This window comes from Danio rerio, chromosome 7 (assembly GCF_052040795.2).
Source record: "Danio rerio strain M-AB ecotype USA chromosome 7, GRCz13ab, whole genome shotgun sequence".
In the NCBI taxonomy this organism is placed as follows: domain Eukaryota; kingdom Metazoa; phylum Chordata; class Actinopteri; order Cypriniformes; family Danionidae; genus Danio; species Danio rerio.
The window spans coordinates 7,019,635-7,041,225 of NC_141027.1; the positions used below are offsets into that span (position 1 = coordinate 7,019,635).

Genomic DNA, 21,591 nt, shown 5'->3' on the forward strand with positions numbered 1-21,591 from the left:
GTGTGTTTTTTGTTTTGTTTTTGTTTAGTGTTTTGTTTAGTTTTTAGTTTTGCTTTTGTATGTTTTTGTGTTGTTTTTTGTTTTGTTTAGTGTTTTGTGTTGTTTTTGTTTTGTTTTTAGTTTTTTGTGTTTTTTTTTCCGTTTTGTTTTTGTTTAGTGTTTTATTTTTAGTTTTGCTGTTTTATGTTTTTTGTTGGTTTTTGTTTTGTCTTGTGTTTTTTGGGTTGTTTTTTGTTTTGTTAGTGTTTTTTGTGTTGTTTTTTGTTTTGTTTTTAGTTTTTTGTGTTGTTTTTAGTTTTGCTTTTTTATATTTTTTGTGTTGTTTTTTTTTGGTTTTCTTTTTGTTTAGTGTTTTGTTTTAGTTTTGCTTTTGTTTAGTGTTTTTAGTTTTGCTTTTGTTTAGTGTTTTTTGAGTTGTTCTTTATTTTATTTAGTTTTTTGTTTAGTTTTTTTTTTTTGTTGTGTTTCGTACTTCAAGGACAACACACACTTAATGCACAAATACACTTCATTGAACATCTACACATAGACATCACCTATGCTATATAACTGCAGGTTATGTTTTTAACTGCAGGTTTTAGTTAAAGTCATTAGTAATTAATAAAGTTATGCTAACTAATAACCATAACTTTATTACCACCATTTGTAAAGCTGCTTTGAACCAGTAATTATTGTGAAAATCGATATACAAATTTCCCAATACTGGGTTGCGGCTGGAAAGGGAATCCGCTGCGTAAAACATATGCTGTAATAATTGGCAGTTCATTCTGCTGTGACGACCCCTGATAAATAAGGAGCTAAGTGAAGGAAAATGAATGAATGAATGACTTCTCCATGTCTCCTCCAGCACATCCGTGTGGGCTGGGAGCAGCTGCTCACCACCATCGCTCGCACCATCAACGAGGTGGAGAACCAGATCCTGACCCGCGACGCAAAGGGCATCAGCCAGGAGCAGCTCAACGAGTTCAGAGCCTCCTTCAACCACTTCGACAGGGTCAGTGAGACGACACACATAGCCAGATTCAGAGCTAAGGCTGCTTGATACTGGAAAAATCTGATTTTATTTTACTTTTATATACATATATATATATATATATATACACACACACACACACACACACACACAATTTCCCCAGATGACTTGAATATCTCTATTTGCATGATTGTGTAGAGGAGTGAATCACGCATGAAATGTAACAAACAAAATTACAAGCATAGATAAATGAAATAGAGCAAAAAAAAATCGAAATAAACAGTGCTTTGTGGTTTTCAGAGTCTAGTCAAATCAAATTCAGGTAGAGAAATACAAAAATTAAATATGAAATAACACTTTAAAGACTTTAAACACTTTCTCATCCACGTTCCTGGACGACCACCAGCTCTGCATGTTTTGGATGTCTCCTTTGTCTGTCACACCCATTACAGGTCTGTCAGTCTCTGCTAATGAGCTGATGATCTGAATCAGGTGTGTTTGGTCACGGAGACATGAAAAATGTGCAGAGCTGGTGGTCCTCCAGGAATGTGGTGGAGAAACACTGCTTTAAACTACTTTTTAAATCAGAGATGCCCAAAGTAGGGCCCACGGGCCAAAGTTAGCCCATTGTAACCACTGATTTGGCCTGCCATCCCATCTGAGAGCAGAGTGAGAATGAAGAAGATGGTTAGAGGCAAATGCCTTCAACACAGAGATCGCCATTTCTAATTTGACAAAACCATTTTTGTATTTTATTGCTGAGCTACAAAAAAGCAAACTCAAGTTAAATGTTTTAATTAAATGTAGATCAATCTGGCACCTTTGAAATGCAGATTAGTAATTAGATTAATTAGATTATAATTAGTTTGTTTTGTTTTTACTGTTATAAGCTCATCATAAAATGTAAAATGTACTGTATTTGTTAATATAAAGCAATGTTTTCTACTCATTTTTAAACATTATTAAATTAATTAGGAAGTTAACCATGTGTTCCTTCAGCCCACAAGCCTCAATCAAGTTTGGTTTTTGTGCCCAACTTTTTCATAGAAATAGCTTTAAATAGTTTAATAAAATACATTTCTATTACAATTACAAATGGTAAAATTTCTTGTGCTTAAATTCTTTACACTCTCCTGGAGCTTAAAACAGGCAAGTGATAAATATTGACTCTGATATGGTTAAACTCTGCAGTAACTCCACAAATCCTATGTATTATAACTGTGGCTATATAATCCCAATATAATATATATAACCCTAAACTATACAATATATATAATAATCACAGACGCTGCGATGTGACTACTGCGGATGTGCCCAATGTTGTGCAGCCATACTGAGAGCTGAGGATGCATGTGTGTGTGTGTGTTATGTGGATTGACTATTGTCATTCACTTGCAGAAGAGAAACGGCATGATGGACCCCGACGACTTCCGCGCCTGTCTGATCTCTATGGGTTACGATCTGGTGAGTGACAGCAAAGCCCCGTCCCTTTGTATGAAGCCACACACTTCTTTGAAAAACACGCATCTTTTACATGTCTGCTAAATATGTTTTATAGTTTGTGTTTTCCATAGCAGTATATTAACAATGATGCATTTAAAGGGCACCTATTATGCTTAAATTCACTTTTATAAGTGGTTTAAACACAGTTGTTTGGTGACAGTGTGTAAATATAACCAATATAATCTTTGTTGTATTCACACTTGATTAAAACAGTCTGCAGAAACACTTTGATTGACATTCTCCCTTTGTACGTGTCATCAGAATAGAAAAGACCCGCCCACTAGTGACCATCTCTCTCTCATTAGCATAAACATCCCCTGAGTAAAAAGCAGCCATTCACCCTTTGAGTTTTGAATCTGCCACTATGCCGACACACAGGTATTTGTAGCTCCGCTCTCTTTTGAAAAGGGCACAATCTCAATTGAATTTAAAGCGACAGTCACCAAAATGCCTATTGGCTTACAGCAGGAAAGTCCAAACTCGGTCCAGTGTCCTGCTGAGTTTAGCTTCAACACACCTGCCAGGACGTTTCTAGTATATCTAGTAAGAGCTTGATTAGCTGGTTCAGGTGTGTTTGATTAGGGTTGGAGCTAAACTCACCAGGACACCGGCCCTCCAGGACTGAGTGTGGACACCCTTGGCTTAAAAAGAATAGTCACTGCAGTAAAAGTTGACCTGTTCTGCTGATTTCTACCTCTGTTTCAAAAGAAACATTTGTTGTTTATTTATATTTTGATATTTCATCAAATTGTTCTGCTTAATACCTTATTATCTGCATGTTTATGCTGATTTCATGATGTGAGTATAATAGAGTATGAGTCTGTAATTTAGCTTTTTTGTTATTTGTATTTGGAGTTTTAAAAAAGTTTTACTGTTTAAAAACAAAATTTGTTTTTCATTTAAGGTAAAAAAATGTCAGAATTAAATATTATTAAACTCGATATGTGGCTTTTGCTTTTTTTAAAACAAATACTTTTATACATAAATACCCTGATTTAAGTTTTTACAAATTTATAATAAGCAAAATGTCTAATTAAAAAAAAAAACATTTCATTTTAATCCGATTAATCAAAAAAAAAATCAGCCGATTAATTTATTAACAGACTAAACATTAGTTGCAGCCCTAAACTCAACTGATTTGAATGGCCACACATTTGAATTGATTTTCAACAACCTGGCTGTTCATCATTACATCCCCGACCAACAGTCATTTTAAAGATGTTTTCTTAAGACTAGCAAAATGAACATGTCTCTTTAACCTCATTGGCTGTTTGGTCTGGTTGTGTTCTGACAGGGTGAGGTGGAGTTCGCCCGCATTATGACCCTGGTGGACCCCAACAACACCGGCGTGGTGACCTTCCAGGCCTTCATCGACTTCATGACCCGCGAGACTGCCGAAACCGACACTGCTGAACAAGTCATGGCCTCCTTCAAGATCCTGGCCTCCGACAAGGTGAGACCAAGACATTTGCGCATGTTTTAGTGACGGTTTCAGTACCTAATAGCAGGCAAAAACAATGCGCCTCATTCATGAAACACAAGCAGAACGAAGTGTTCGTGTAAATTGGTTATAAAGCTGTTCTGAGGTAAATTTTGATTGATGAAAGAAAGTGTTGTTGGTACAAAAAAATACACTTAGTAAGCAAAAATTATTTATTTGGGGGCAAAATTACTAGACGTAATACTGATTCACTAACACAATAATTTTAAGAGTTCACACTTAGCTGATGATTTATAAAAGCTTGTTTGGCATGCTGTCCCGGGAGTAAGCCCCGAGCTCAAGGGCTCCTCGAGCCCGGGGCTTCCTCCCGTTGGCAGAGCGAGAGGGGAGCCTGAGCTCGGTGGATCTCAGAACTCCCCTGCTGCGGTAGCTAAGGGAACACAAGGGGTTAGAAGCTTGATTGTTATGTATGTTGAATGTCTTTGGATGGTGGGAGGAAACCGGAGAACCCGGGGAAAACCCACGCGGACACGGGGAGAACATACAAACTCCTCACAGAAACACCCACCAGTCCTGTGGAACCAGGGCCGGCAGTGTTCTTGCTGTGGGGCTCACAGTGCTAACCACTGTGCCACCGTGCCGCCCAATCAGAGGTAAAGGAGGAGAATAGGGGAGGAGGGGGGTTTCTTCCAAACAAAGATAAAGTGAACTGGAAACTGTGTTTATTTATAGTAGCTTAGGGCTCATATGATTGGAAGATGGTGATTAGCAAATGCGAGACCGGCCGTGATAAATCATAAGCACGTGATCCTCTCGAAATTAGTTTATGAATAAACTTCACATATTACAAGCTAATTTCATCTTGTCTTTTTGTTTTTGTAACCAAGAGTTTGCACCTTTCAATTTTGGTTAAAACATGTCACTTGTTACTATGACCCAGTCGTCCAATCAGTAGAGAGGGGTGAGACAAATACACAGACCAACCATCCTACAGTAGCCTAGTTGTCTTTTAACAACAACTGAACAACAATGGAGAGGTTAATATTATTGATTACTGCATTTTTTTATATTCAGTAATATTCTTCAAAATGAGATACTCATAATGTCTCACTGCTAGAGACGCACCAAAATGAAAATTCTGGGCTGAAACCAAAACCGAAAATCCTGGATGCGCTTGGCCGAAGACGAAAACTATTTTGTAATATTTAATTATTCTTTTATAATAACCTCAAATAACTTAAATTTCACTCAAAATCCTATATCTGGGGACTGATATTACTGTTCAATGGTTATTTATTAATTTGTGACAGGGATACTCAGAGCATTATTTTGCTACAGCAATCCACATTTTAGAGATGTTTTTAGAGGCTAAATTCAAAACAAATACCACCAAACTGCCCATACAACTTTGGAAGTTGATGTCTACTTTATAAATATTGTCAAAAGTATGAAACAATATCTTGCATGTTCATCAAAACTATACATAGAAAAACAGGCCCTTATATGGTCACCAGTGGAAATTGGAGCTCCTCTAGGGATGATGTTTGATACTGCACCCAAACAAAATACTACTAAAAGCTAATTTTTTGATATCAGCTTCAAATGTAGAATCATGCATCAACTTAAAAGCATATAACTTTTTGTGATATTTACTCTTTGAACTTTTTTCCTTTCAGCTACAATCTGACAATTCCTCAAAATGAGACCAAGCTTAAATCTATGCTGTGTTGAAGATTGCCAATCATTTAAGCTGAACATGTCATTTTAACAGCAATGTTCAAAAAGAGGGGGTCACTATCAAATCACATCTGTTGTGTGTAGTAAATAGGAAAATTTAGAGTAATACCAAATTTAGAATAAAAGTCTTGAAAGGGTTAATGTGAAAAATGGGAGATGGAAAAGCATTTGCTAAATAAAATTTGACATATTGAATATTACGCGCATGTAAAGCCACGGCCATACTTGAGTTTGAGCAAGCGAAACTCATCATATGATGCTGCGATTAGATGATTAGAAATTAAAAAAGTAAGTGATTGCTCCATATTTTATATTTCTGTACAGAGAGCTCATGTTTTGATCTTCTATTGGTCTTATGCAATCATGTGGTGCGATTTCGCTAGTCAGAGTTTAACAAGCTTGAACTTTGCAACACAGCGACATACAAAACTTGTTGCACAAGTTTGCGTTTCCGATACACCATATTCAGAAGTCTGTGAGGCGAAAAGTGCGGTCAAAGTTTAAAATACACAAGACATGTTGCTCATATAGTTTTGAATGGGGAAAAGTGTACCGGTCAATGTAGCGAATGAAGCTCCGCCTTCTAGTACAGGAGCCAATAATCAATTGCTATAAACTGACGATTCCCTGGGGGAGTGGCTCGAACCAGACATCAGTTTGTGTAGATTTTTTGTGTGATTCGAACGTTTAAAAATGAAACTAAAGAGACAGTCTTTGTTTAATTTAATTGGTGATTCTCAGAGTTGGGTGTAACGTGTTACTGTATTCTAATTACATTATTAGTGAACGCAGTTATTTAATGAATGTAATGAATAGCATTTTAAATTTGTGTAATTTGATTACAGTTATCAAAGTTAGTGTAGTTGCACTAACCCCGCCGGTCCTACACCACCCAACTCGTTCCGAGCTGGTATCGAACCGGCGACATTCCGCATGGGAGTCGGTTGATCTACCAAGGAGGCTAAAGACCATGGCCTCTAACGTCTGTCACAAGCGCACCTTTAGAGGTCAGAGGAGTGAGGTTTACCTGCACAGCACCTACTGGCTAGCCTCCGTTACACTCACCCCCCTATACCTCACTCTCATCCGGGTCACGGCACCAACGGTAACCCCGCCAATCCTACGCCATCCAACCCGCTTCGAGCTGGTATCGAACCGGCATCCTTCCATATAGGAGTCGGTTGCTCTAACTAGGAGGCTAAAGATCATGGCCTCTAGCATCTGTCGCTAGAGCACCTTTAGAGGTCAGAGGAGTGAGGTTTACCTGCACAGCACATTGTACACTCGCATATTGGGCCTTTCCCAGGCGAGTCATGCTAGTCACGTGACAAGAACCGACTGATCAGCTTCATCCTTTGGAATAATCACATTAAGATAGACCAGGGGTCACCAACCTTTTGCAAACCGAGAGCTACTTCTTGGGTAACGATTAGTGTGAAGGGCTACCAGTTATTAACTTACACATTTTTCTTAATTTATGTTTAATTATATGTAATTATTAACAATTAATAATATTCATCTATGTGAAGACATTGATCATGTTAATGATTTATCACAGTAGTTGTCAACAATGATTTAACCAGTTAGATAAATATCAATATTCAACACTTCATTTGTCTGAAATTGTTTTTAAAGTTTTTTTTTTTATACAGTATATAACTATAAGTAAAGTATAAGCAGGGTTCAACGCTAAGGACTTTTTCTACTTGTCCGATCGGGCAAGTGGTTTAGATTTTTACTTGCCCTGCCAAAATTTTCACTGGCCCCACCAAAAAAAAAGGGAGGTTAATAGCTATTTTTAGCCACATATTTTAAATAATGTGTCAAAAATAAAGTCTGTAAATCTAGAAATTCAATACTTAAAAAACAATTGTAAATATAAGTGTTATGCAAACAAAAAGAACAGTATGGAGAATGTGGAGGTACTTTATTGCAGTTTGAAATTATTTAACAATACTTGTCAAACTGACGGCAAACTATGCATAACATCACTTCATTTTTATTTTGTCGTGTTGTTGCCACGTAAATGTCTACTTCCAAGACGTTAGAGACAGACATTTTCGTTTAGCCTTATAATTTGATGTTGCCGCCGTGTTGCTGTTTCTACGCTGTACTGGTTGTTACCAGGTTACAAAAAAAAAAAATAGCATGGTTAAATCAATCATATGAGACGAATCGCAATATGTTGTTTACGACATTACAGAGAAGGTAGCATTTAAAGACTTAACACAAGCTTAAAATGCACAAATAGTCACAGACAAATTAAATGTTAGTGACTGACAAGGCAGCACTGTCCCAATCGGGCCAGTAATGATCCGGTCTACTGTCCCAAGTGTCTCTCACACTGGCCCTGGGCCACCGGGCAGTCCTTATTGTTGAGCCCTGATAAGTAAAGTAACTTAAAAAGAATACCTATAAAAATATTAGATGCAGCTTACTCATATGTGGTGCTATGGTGAGCTATTTTTAGAACAGGCCCGCAGGCAACCCATGTGAACCTGGCGGGCTACCTGGTGCCCACGGGCACCATGTTGGTTACCCCTGAGATAGACAAACACAGAACACCCAAACACTGCCTTTTCATACAATGGATGTGAATTGTTACAGGTATCCAGTTTTCTTCTAAATGTCTTCTTGGAACACTTCATCATTCACTTGGTCCAACAGAATTGGAACAAGTAAATGATGAGAGAATTTTAAGTTTTGGATGAACTCTTTAAGTCTTTTGAGTGTGTCAAGCTGCTGTGATCAACCCATTGTAATGTTTCTCAGTGAATATTAAATTACTGAAAGAGCTGCAGTTTATTCTGTTTTTATAGGTATATTTTATATGTTTGAAAAATAACTTTAAAGTAAAGTAATTAGTCATTTGATTACTTTTTACATGAAGTAGTTAGCAATGGAATCAGATTACAATTTTCCAGTAGTAATCAGTAATTTGTAATCTGTAAGTTTTAAAGTAACATTCCCAACACTGTTGATTCCTAATATAAAATTTAATTTAAGCTTGGCGAGCGTTTTTAGAGAACTTGATGTTTCCCCGATCAAACAGAATGCCCGAGAGGCATTTTAAAGATGGCCACCAAGTGACTTGCTTTAAAGGGACTTTGCCAAGGATTAACATCAATAATGCTTACGTTGTTTACTGTAGATTGCTAGGTTAACAACACTACAGTCAAGCATTTGTGAATCTGGTTGGGATTTTTTGGAATGAAAAGTTGTCCAAAGGATTTACTTTTATTATAAATAGTTCTTCAAGGGGTGTCGTTATAAAATTGTCTCTCGTCTTTCAGCCCTACATCACCGTGGAGGAGCTCCGCCGCGAACTGCCCCCAGAGCAGGCCGAGTACTGCATCAGCCGCATGACCAAGTACGTCGGCCCCGAAGGAGCCCTTGGAGCCCTGGATTACATCTCCTTCTCCAGCGCCCTCTACGGAGAGAGCGACTTATAAATGCTCTCAATGTCCTGCTTTTTCTCTTTCTTTTCTCTCATCCCTCTCTCTTCTTGTTTTCTTCAAGCACCCCCAAATGTAGCTTTCAGTCTGTGAAGGGAGTCAATAGTAATATCTCTCGTTTTCCCACTCATGAATATTCTCTGTCTTTCTGTCTAAAGCCCACACTGCTAGCTTTAACTGCATTTGTATCTTACATCCACTCTGTAATAGGATGGAATTGCAATAATGGGGTTTTTAATCTTGTTGTCCAGTCAAAAAAGTCTCATTTGAATGTCTGACGCGTTTTTCCCCTCCAATAAGCATCACATCGTCTGAAGTCAGCATGGAATTGGATCAACCCTATTTATTCGTGTTCCTGTTCTTATTATGGATAATTATTCAATGCATTTTGTGCCTAAAAATATCTGAAGCCCTTTTTTAAAAGATATCATCTAGGCTAGAAAAAATATTTGGGCATAATTTTAGGCCAGTTTTCTTAGCGTGGGGTTATGCTGTCTTGCTAAAATCTTATAGTAGTTAATGCACACTAACACATTAGCAAACTTTCCATCATTTTGAATAATAAAACAAGTCTTACCCTACATTTCTATTGTTAAATCAGGTCGCACTCACTTTATAAAAGTTAAACTGGTCGTTTCATGTTGACTTCAGTATGCTTAGGCCAACTTTCTTATCTCTGTGCCTTAAAAAACCTTCCAACATGATAAAAGATGCATTATAATGTGTGTTTGTTAATTAATGAGTGCTTGTAAAGATGCATGTTGTGTTTATTCTGCAGACATTAATATGTGAGAAGGGCCTGTTGCCTCATTTGGTCTGTACTGTTTAAAAACCCCAAAAAGCACTACTGCTGTCCAGTGTCTTCTTAATTTGAAACTGTGAGAACAACTCAATAGTCTCTACACAGAACGTTTAGTGTCTGTATGTTGTGTTGTCATCATGTTTCATCTTTTATCATTGTGTATTGTGAATGTGGTGTTCAGAGGCAAATTCACTATTATTAATTTGCCTTTTAATTGGGAAGTATTGTGCCAAATTATCAAACCAAAGCCAGTAAATGAACTTGATGAAATGGCAAAGACTATGGCAAAGTGTATGTGTTGCACTGACCTGAATGGCTTCTGAAAGCTTAACAAGAACCAGGTTTGCTTTCAAACCGACAGTGAAATCCAGTGACACACACGACAGATTCGTTAAATTAAACCCTGGATGTCACTGCAGTGAAACACCCTCTATCTCTTTGTATTTAGATATACTCACGTCGATCATTTTAAGGAATAATTCACTATTAAGAATCATTTACTCACCCTCATGTTGTTCCAATGTGTTAAGAAGGTGGTCTGTCAGAAAGTTTACATGACTCCATATCCTAGGTGTTGAAGAAATTATGTCTGTTTACATAATAAAACATAACAATATATGGACGATAACTAAATCGCAGCCGTTGCTTCTTCTAATTCAAATATTCGCGCCCTTTGACGCTGGTGTGATTCTGATTGGCTGTCAACGTTTTACCGTTTATCAGCGGAGGAAAAAAGGTAAATTAATTACGCATGTTTGTCAATTTTAGAGTTATCCACCCCCTTAAATAAAAGATAGAGGGTGTCTGGTTCTTTAAAAGAGATGTTTGGGAAAGTTATGAAAGTTTTGAAAGGAGGAAGAACGTCTTTGTCCTCAGGCAGGCCTTGTTTATCAAGGATGTAGTTTCTATTGGCGATATTCGGATGTTATTTGTCATTCAATATCAATCATGATGTTAAATCTGGGTAAATGTATTTCACTGACCCTTCAGATCGCCTCATTGTGATCATCTCTGTCTCCTATATGGCCTCCAGGTATCTTCATTTGCATTTTAAACGCAGACGATTAAAAAATAAACCGAAACGCCCAGAATAAAACAGCTCAAACTCTACTGCTTCTGTGTTTTTGTTTTTCTGTCATGTGTATGTCTCGTTTGTCTCCAGTAGGGGGAGCTTTAGGATGAACTAAGAGTATGATGAAGTCCAGCAATTCCTCTTAACTCGACTGCCTTGGTGAAAGTGTTTTCAGGTATTTAATTCTTGAATATTGCTGATTAAGCTCTGTAAGGCTTTAAACAAACCTGTCTTTAGCATACGTTCGCTAGTTTTTCATTTTTGTTTTGTTAAAACAACCATTGAGACGACAAGCAACATGTATTTTTTCTAGCCTAGGCCGATAGCTAGGAAATTAACATTTCATAGGATTGAAGATTTGCTCTCCAGGATCAATACATTATGTAAATTATTTATTTTACGAAATGTAGGAACAATTTAATATTCACAAGTACCATATTCTCTATGTTGATGACGTCGAGTTTTTCCCCCAGCTGTTATTTAATGACATACCAATTAAAGGGATAGTTCACACAAAAATTTAAATTCTGTCAACATTTACTTACCTTTTACTTGTTGCAAACCTTTATGAGTTGCTTTTTTGTGTTAAAATTGTTGGAAACCTGCAACTACTGGCTTCTATAGTGCTTGTTTTTATATGCAGTAAAACAATACTTCCTGACTTAATTGTAGTGTCCAAACTCGGTCCTGGAGGGCCGGTGTCCTGCAAAGTTTAGTTCCAACCGCAATCAGACACACCCCTAGCTAATCAAGCTCTTACTATAGGCTTTCTAGAAACATCCTAGCAGGTGTGTTGAGGCAAGGTGGAGCTAAAATCTGCAGGACACCGGCCCTCCAGGACCGAGTTCGGACACCCCTGCTATAGCTGAATCAATTGAACATTTCTAGTCTTTCTTTTCTTTTTGGTTTAGTCCCTTTTATTTAATCAGGGGTCGCCACAGCGCAATGAACCACCAACTTATCCAGCATATGTTTTACGCAGATGCGGATGCCCTTCCAGCTGCAACCCATAACTGCGAAACACCCATATATTCTTATTCACACACATACACTATGGACAATTTAGCCTACCCAATTCACCTGTACTGCATGTCTTTGGACTAGTGGGGGAAACTGGAGCACCTGGAGGAAACCCATGCAAACGCGGAAAGAACATCCAAACTGAAGCCGTTTTTTAAAAGATATCATCTAGGCTAGAAAAAATATTTGGGCATAATTTAAGGCCAGTTTTCGTAGGGCAGGGTTATGCAGTCTTGCTAAAATCCTAAAGTAGTTAATGCACACCTTCACATTAGCAAACTTTGCACCATTTTGATAAATAAAATCAAGTCCTGCACTAAATTGCTATTGTTAAAACAGGTCGCACTCACTTTATAAAAGTTAAACTGGTCGTTTCATGTTGACTTCAGTATGCTTAAGCCCACTTTCTCATCTCTGTGCCTTAAAAAACCTTCCAACATGGTAAAAGATGCATTATAATGTGTGTTTGTTAATTAATGAGTGCTTGTGAAGATGCATGTTGTGTTTATTCTGCAGACATTTATATATGTATATATATCTCAACTTAAATTAGTCAAACTGACTAGTAATATTATGTTAATCCTTGTGATTAACAATCCTTGTAAAGTTATTGTATAATGATGGTTTGTTCTGGAGACCATCAAAAAAATATAGCTTATATTTTTTGATGGTCTCCAGAACAAACCATCATTATACAATAACTTTCCTAATCACCCTAACCTGCCTAGTTAACCTAATTAAGTGAAGCCTTTAAATGTCACTTTAAGCTGTATAGAAGTGTCTTGAAAAATATCTAGTCAAATATTATGTACTGTCATCATGGCAAAGATAAAATAATTCAGTTATTAGAGATTAGTTATTAAAAATATTATGATTAGAAATGTGTTGAGAAAGTCTTCTTTCTGTTAAACAGAAATTGGGGAAACATAATAAACAGGGGGGCTTTTAATTCTAACTTCAACTGTAAAATTAATATATTTTTTCTCTGATTAATTTATTCATTTTCTTTTCGACTTAGTCCCTCAATTAACGTGGGTTTGCCACAGTGGAATGAACCGGCAAATTATCCAGCATATTTTTTATGCAGCAGATGCCCTTCTAGTCGAAACCCATCACTGGGAAACATCCAAATGTAACCCCGGATCGAACCGGCGGTTGCGCTAAGAAGGAAGCTAAAGACCATGGCCTTTAGTGTCTGTTGCTAGAGCACCTTTAGAAGGCAGAGGAGTGAGGTTTACCTGCACAGCGCTTACTAGCTGGCCTTTGTTACACTCACCCCCCTAAGCTTTAAGGCTGATTTATACTTCTGCGTCAAACGTCGGCGTATGCTACAGCGCTGACGCATAGCCCTTCGCCGTGGCCATCGCCGTCACTGACGTGCACCTCTCAAAAAATGTAACTACACGTCGCAACGACGCGTAGTGCAAGCTCTGTGATTGGTCGGCTTGGTAGCGCTGACGAGTCTGGGCGGGACCGAGAGCCGCGCGAATGGCGCGAGCGATTGTTTACAAGTGTGGAGTCCCGTGAAGGAGCTCCGGATGGAAAGTTTTGTTTTGTGTTTACCTCATAGTTAAAGTTGTTGCACGTCCGCCGGTTCCTACCTTAAAATGAGCGAGTTTGAGCCACTTGTACATCCCGGAAGTGTTCAGGAAAAGCAAAAAAGCAGAGAGGAAACTCGACACAGAGGAACAGTAACACCTCACTGCCCACTAGCGTTTCGAAGTGTTAATGCAGACCGACAGAGACAGCGTGCAGAAGTATAAATGCACAGCCACGCGCGTTGCCTGCGCCGTGGGTTACGCCGGTCACTTGACGCAGAAGTATAAATCAGGCTTTACTCCCATACGGGTCACGGCACCAATGTAACCCCGTCAGTCCTACGCCACCCAACCCGCTCCAAGCTGGTATTGAGCCGGCAACCTTCCGCATGGGAGTCGATTGCTCTACCAAGGAAGCTAAAGACCATGGTTTCTATCTAGCATCTGTCGCTAAAGCACCTTTAGAGGTCAGAGGAGTGAGGTTTACCTGCACTTACTAGCTAGCCTACATTACACATACACACTCATACGAACAAATTAACTTACCCAATTCACCTATAGCGCATGTCTTTGGACTGGGGGTAACCCATGCCATCACGGGGGGAACGTGCAAACTCTACACAGAAATGCCAACTGACCCAGCCGAGGCTTAAACCAGCGACCTTCTTGCTGTCAGGCAACCGTGCTACCCACTGCGCCACCGGGACGCCCTCTCTGATTAAATGTACTTTGATTACAGACAGACCTTCATCTGACCTGTGCATATACATACCAACATGCTCAGCTTTATTGATAGAATCACATTAATAATGAGAAAATCAAATCCTGCCCGAAATCAAATCCTGATGTACTTTGCTCAGGTCAGTAGATAAACATCCATCAGATGAAGTCCATCTCAATCCGATGGCCTAATTGAATAGGGAGGATCCTCTCAGAAAGGTCGATACAAACAGGATCGCAGTTAATTATACACCGCGGAAATTCATTTTCCTTATCTCCAGAGCAAAAAAAAAACCCTGGCCTGCAGCGATTTGTTTTCACATCATGAGCCGCTCTGTTGTGTCAAAGAGCGCCCAATCTATTCAACATAGCTTCGTGGTACTTCGAGATCCATTGCTGAAATCAACCTGAGTTGAGAGGATTATTTCCAGTGTGTGCGTGCGGCTAAAGTGGATGATGTGTGGGCTGTTTTCATAGATAAGCTGGTCTGAATGGTTTCAGCCTGGATGCGAGTGGTCGGCCTTCATTATAGAGATTGGCTGCATGCTCATTTAATCTAGATTTCCCCTTTTCATCTCTAGCCCATCTCATTTGGGAGCGACGTAAACGTTTTTATTGATGCAGTAGGAATTAAGCTGCGGTTGTACTGCACTTGAGTGTGTGGCTTGTGCAGATCATGCTGTGATGGTGACTGCAGATTGATGTTGCGCTGCGCAGTGCAGGAATGTGTTCAAAATCATTTAAAGGGGTAGTTCACACAAGGATTGAAATTGTCCCAATAGTGTTGTCACAATTACTGGTACACTCCAAAAAGGATCTGTTTTCGCTGCTTGTTCAATCTACTTTTTTAAAATGAGCTGAAACAACTCTATTGTTGAGGGGTTTTTGGGACAAGCAGGGATGTCAAACTCAATTCCTGGAGTGCCGCAGCCCTGCACAGTTTAATTCCAACCCTGATTAAACACACTTGATCAAACTAATTGAGTCTTTCAGGCTTGTTTGAAACCTACAGGTAAGTGTGTTGAAGCAGGGTTGGACCTAAACTGTGCAGGGCTGTGACCCTCCAGGAATTGAGTTTGACTTCCCTGCTCTACAGTAACTGTTCGTTCATTCATTTATTTTCTTTCGCTTTAGTCTCTATTTTAGAGGTCGCCACCGCGAAATTAACCGCCAACCATTCCACCATATGTTTTACATAGTGGGTGCCCTTCCAGCTGCAACCCAGTACTGGGAAACACGCATACACACTCACATACAATACAGCCAATTTAGTGCATCCAGTTCACCTATAGCGCATGTGTTTTTTTAGTATTGGTCATGAGATATTCAATGGTCTCGCATAGAAATCTGATACGCACACATTTATGCAACACATTCAAATTTGGATTTCACATATACACACTACCTGACAAAAGTCTTGTCTTCTATCCAAGTTTTAGGAACAACAAGTAATAACTTCTAGTTGAACATTTGCTATCAAAAGTGGCTTATATGAATGCCTCTAGATTACACTTATTTTACCAATAATGTTCATGTCTGGTGACTGGGCTGGCCAACCTGGAGCACCTTGACCTTCTTTGCTTTCAGGAGCTTTGATGTGGAGGCTGAAGTACTGTATGAGAAGGAGTGCTATCCTGCTGAAGTATTTGCCCTCTTCTGTGGTTTGTAATGTAATGGGCAGCACAGATGTCTCGATAGCTCAGGCTGTTGATGTCGCCATCCACTCTGCAGATCTCTCAAACGCCCCCATACTGAATGTAACCCCAAACCATGATTTTTCTTTCACCAAACTTGACTGATGTCTGTGAGAATCTTGGCTCCATGCGGGTTCCAGAAGGTCTTCTGCAGTATTTGTGATGCAGTTCAACAGAGGAGTCATCAGAAAATTTGACCTTCTGCCACTTTCCCAATTGATCAACTAGAAGTCAAGATATTATTTGTTGCTCTTACAACTGGAATCGACGACAATACCTTTGTCAGGTAGTGTAATTTTTATTGGTTTTACTTTATTTGTGAGGTTTTTTTTATATATATTTTGACTTGAAACTAGAGCTGCACAATTAATCGTAAAAAGATCGCAATCTCGATTCGACCTCCTAGACCACAGGTGTCAAACTCAGTTCCAAAAGGGCCGCAGCTCTGCACAGTTTAGTTCCAACCCTAATTAAACACACCTGATCAAACTAATTGAGTCCTTCTGGCTTGTTTGAAACCTACAGGTAAGTGTGTTGGAGCAGGGTTGGAACTAAACTGTGCGTAGCTTCGGCCCTCCAGGAATTGAGTTTGACAGCCCTGCCCTTGACGATCTTAATCCAGCATTTCTACGATTCTGTCAATCATATTTCAAGTTCAGGGGAGAAGCGAAAGAGGCCGCACAAGTCTTCACATTGTTTTACATACGTTGTTCAGCAACTTGGACACCTCCAAATGATGTTGAAGGAGTCACATGCTGTATTTTAAAGATATAATTCACCTCAAAAATGCGATTTCTGTCTTCATGTAATGTATTTACGACCGCAAAATCTCACGTGACGTGAGCTGATCGTCAGCTGTTACCACAGAGAGGGCGGTCGCGGTCGCGCGCCTCTGAATCAAGCCTGCTTTAGTGAACAGAACCGGGCTGTGAATTACAGGTAACGTTAATAATGTTGTAAATAACAATCAGTTTGTGGCACAGAGTGATCGTTTGGGAGCCTCGCTGGAAGTGAACCCCTCTTAGCAGCAGTGGCGCCCCCAGAAAATTTTCTTAGGGGTGGCCAAGTAAGGCCACAACAAATCTTGGGGTGGCACACAAAAAATTATGATATGTGTATATATTGTGAATAAGGAGTAATGTTATATTTTTGTTTTTGGTAAAAAAAAATAATGAAGTTTTAATGAATTCCAATAATTACTCTTGAAATATTGTAATTTATTCCGCAAGTACAAGTGCAAACCAAATAAAAATCAATATTTAGTCTAAAACCTCTTTCAGGTAAGTTATTTCTTGTACAACATACAATATATGCCTTGTCTAACATTAATGAATTATGAATAATGAATATGATTAATGAATTAATTAATAAACCAAACAAAACCCAACAAAATTTTGAAAAGCAGATTTCAAAATGCATCTACTTATTTATTTTGGAATTGTGGTTTTCAATCAGATGAAACACAACTTTCTCATTTCAAAATTAATAATTTCTTAATAAAAAGTGTGCAATCTCAGTGAATCAGCTTTGTCAGTGGCGCTGATCAATCCACAATAATTTAGTGGCTGCATTTTATTTATTCATTTATTTATTGCAGTATTGTGAATTTAAGTAAATACATTTAAATTAATAATATCAGCAACTATCATATTGGGGTGGCCACAGGGGTGGACAGAGTTCACACAAGGGTGGCCGTGGCCACCCCTTGGGGGCGCCCCTGCTTAGCAGTGGAAATGAAACCGAGAGCGCACACAGTGTTGCCAGATGTAGCTGACTGATTCCAGCCCCAAAAGTATCCAAAACCCTCCAAAATGCAAAAATACCCGCTCAGTCTTCTGTATTCAGGAAAATCATGTCAGTGACAGATTTTATACAGACAATTACAGATTGTAAGCATATATCTCAAACACAATAATTTAACATCATAATTATCATCAGCATTAATGACCAGGACAAATCTAAAAGTCTGTTCAAGTCCACCATTCTAAGTCTATACAACATTTAGCATTTTAACCAACAGTACAACGACACTTATATTCACTTTATTTTACATCTACAGAATCGTTAGAAAATTGTGATCTTTATTTTAGGCAAAAAAAAAAAATCGCGATTCTCATTTTAGCCAGAATCATGCAGCTCTACTAGAAGTGTGGTTTATTCATAAACTAATTTCGAGAGGATCACGTGCTTATAATCAACACGGCTGGCTCCTTGTTAGCTCTGTAATCAGCCCTATTAGATGATTACGGAAGCATTATAAATAACCCGAGTTTTTCACTCCGGTTATCTTCGTCTTGAAGCCCCCCCCCCCCCTTCCACCCATACATCCTCCCACTTTTTCTGATCGGGCGACACGGTGGCCCAGTGGCTAGCACTGTTGCCTCACAGCAAAAACACCGCCAGTCCAACCCATCGGGCTGGTTGGTGTTTCTGTGTGGAGTTTGCATGTTCTCCCCGTGTTCGCGTGGGTTTTCCCTGGGTTCCCCGGTTTCCTCCCACCGTCCAAAAACATAAACCATAGCCAATCGACTAAAACAAATTATCACCCAATACAACCTGAGTTTACACTTCTCACGGTGACAAGCAGGGGAGTTCTCGAGACCTACCTGACCTCGAATTCCCCTCTCGCCCTTCTAACAGGAGGGAGCCCCGGGCTCGAGGATATTACGAGCTCAGGGCTCTCTCCCGGGACAGCATGCCAAATACGCTTTATTGATTATCAGCTAAGTGTGAACTCTTGAAACAAGACAAAAACTGTATGAAAGAAAAGCTTTTTTGCAGTGTGGAAAGGTGGAGTTTGAAGCAGGACAGAGACAGCAATTCATTCAAGTGTCCCACACACACACACCTGTGTCATCTCAGCATTTCATGGAGATTCACACGCAATTTGTGAGAAAAGGTAAGTCTGAAATATCTCCTGTTCATCTTTAACTAGTGCTCTGTCCCTCTGTCCACCTTCATTCTCACCCTCAGCTCAAACACAAGCGCTATTCTTCTGACAAGCCGCTTTTAAACACACACACACACACACACACACACACACTCTCTCAGGCCTCATTGTTGTTAACAGTGCTCTGTGTGTGCTGGGATACTTGATCCCACAAGGACAAAGTCACTGCACAGAAATAAAGGGGGAGAAAAAGAGGAGTAGGGGGAGGATAAGAAACATATCCCAAACTACTGGAGACATTAAAACTCATGCTTGAGTTTAATAATGATCATTTAAAGGGCGCATGGTGGCTCTGTGGTTAGCACTGTGGCCTCACAGCAAGAAGGTCGCTGGTTCGAGCCTTGGCTAAGCGAGTTGGCATTACTGCAAAATGCTACGTTTACACATACACAAATGACATGTAAATGCATCAGCTTTTAACAGCATAATACTCACTACTCTAGTACGTTTAAAGGTCTACTTTTTACTCATACTTTGAGTAATATTTACAACAGGTACTTTTACTCTACTTGCACTAATTTTTAGGCAAGTAATGGTACTTTTACTTGAGTAGGATTCTTTCCACCACTGGGTTGTGGCTGGAAGGGTATCCACTGCATAAAACATATACCAGCATAGTTGGTGGTTCATTCGGCTGTGGTGACCCCTGATGAATAAAAGGACTAAACTGAAAGAAAATGAATGAACGAAGAAATCAGTGATAATAATTTATTTGTAAATAGCGCCTTTAATACTGCTAAAACTGCTTACACAATAAAGAAACAGATGTAAAAACAGGTAACAATAAAAATAAAACATTCAGAATAGACCAAACATTTAATAATGTAAAAAAATCGTCAATATTTATGAGCATATGGCGGATGATAATCAGCAACTGAGAATAATAATGGAAAAATCCTCTGCAAAGCTCTGAAAACAGCTTTAGATCCACCATACATGACTGCAGATGAACTATAGATGAACGCCATGGCAACCATTCTAACTCATAATAGCAACATTCTAAAAGCTGCCCTGTATGCGTTAGCAAGCGCATGGCAACAATGGAAGCCATTCTGAAAAGTGTTATTTTGGGGAAAAGTCTAGAAGGGATACAGCTGTGGATACTCATATCAGTATAACATAATGTTGGTGACACTGTACTACAATAATTCAGATTTTTACATTTTTACAGATTTTTACAGACTTTTACTGTGAGGGTTGGGGTTGATGTTAATAAAGTACACTATAATGGATAATTGAATAGTCTCTTATTAGCCCCCTTCAGCCATTTTTTTTTCTCGATTGGCTACAGAACAAACCACTGTTGTCCATTGAATCAGAATGCATTAAAATTGGGAAGGGGATTTAAGTGGCTTTGAACGTGGCATGGTTGTTCTGAAATAGTATTTCAGAAACTGCTGATCTACTGGGATTTTCACACACAACCATCTCTAGGGTTTACAGAGGATGGGAAAAAGAAAATATGCAGTGAGCGGCAGTTCTGTGGGCGCAAATGCCCTGTTGATGTCAGAGGTCAGAGGATAATGGCCAGACTGGTTGCAGCAGACAGAAAGGCAACAGTAACTCACATTACCACTCATTACAACCAAATAGTATACTAGTTTGTGGTTTTATGTTTAGTTTACAATAGTAGAACGAAAATGGAAGGTCCCACTTTATATTAAGTGTCCTTAACTACTATGTAGTTGCATCAAAAAATAAATACAATGTACTTACTGTGTTCATAATGTATTTGAAAACACTTGTGGTCCTCCTGAGTTGGGATAGGGGTTGGGTTATGGACAGGTTTGGTGGTATCGGTAGGTTTAAGAGGGGGTTAAAGTGTAAGGGATGGTCAACAGTGTATTTACAAATGTAATTACAGAAGTTAATTACATTCAGGTATTTAATCAAGCATAAGTACACAATAAACACATGCATTTACACAATAAGTACATCGTAACAAACTATTAATTCCTGTGTAAGTACATATTAGTAAAGGCCACTTAATATAAAGTGGGACCAAATGGAATATTCTCCATAATCTCCCTGCGTTGGCGTGGATTTCCTCCGGGTGCTCTGGTTTCCCCCACAAGTCCTAAACATGTGGTATAGGCGAATAGCTAAATTGTTCGTAGTGTATGTGTGTGAATGAGAGTGTATGGGTGTTTCCCAGTGATGGGTTGCAGCTGGAAGGGCATCCGCTGTGTAAAACATTTGCTGTATAAGTTGGCAGTTCATTCCGCTGTAGCGATTCCTGATTAGAAAATGAATGAATGAATGTATTCTCAATAATATTAGTGAAAAAAAATTAAATATTTTGTTAAATAGAGTAAAAAAAAATCATTGAAGTAACTTTGATTTAGTTTAACCTAAATTACATTAAACTGACTTGACAGCTTACTTAAACAATGACTGTCAAAACACACACACACACACACACACACACACACACACACACACACACACACACACACACACACAGTTGAAGTCAGAATTACCAGCCCCCCTTTGAATTTTTTTCTTTTTTAAATATTTGCCAAATGATGTTCAACAAAGCAAGTAAATTTTCACAGTATTTATGATAATATTTTTTTCTTCTGCAGTATTATTTGTTTTATTTCAGCTAGAATAAAAGTAATAAAAAAAAAATCATTTTAAGGTCAAAATTATTAGCCCCTTTAAGCTATATATTTTTCGATAGTCT

At 38.8% G+C, this 21,591-nt stretch overlaps 1 protein-coding gene across 5 annotated transcripts in view; it reads left to right on the forward strand.

The window, feature by feature from the left end:
* Positions 1-21,591, forward strand: part of actn3b (actinin alpha 3b) — a 701,279-nt gene that overhangs the window by 72,751 nt on the left and 606,937 nt on the right. Inside the window, exons 18-21 of one of the 5 annotated variants that reach the window (XR_015494578.1) lie at positions 848-1,036; positions 2,259-2,437; positions 3,771-3,929; positions 8,948-11,021. The exons of 2 other annotated variants lie outside the window; for them this stretch is intronic. Coding sequence is in view for 1 of the 3 variants with exons in the window: in NM_205544.3 (NP_991107.2) it covers positions 848-994; positions 2,372-2,437; positions 3,771-3,929; positions 8,948-9,106 (531 nt within the window). In the remaining 2 variants the exon portion in view is untranslated. 5 annotated transcript variants of the gene reach the window in all.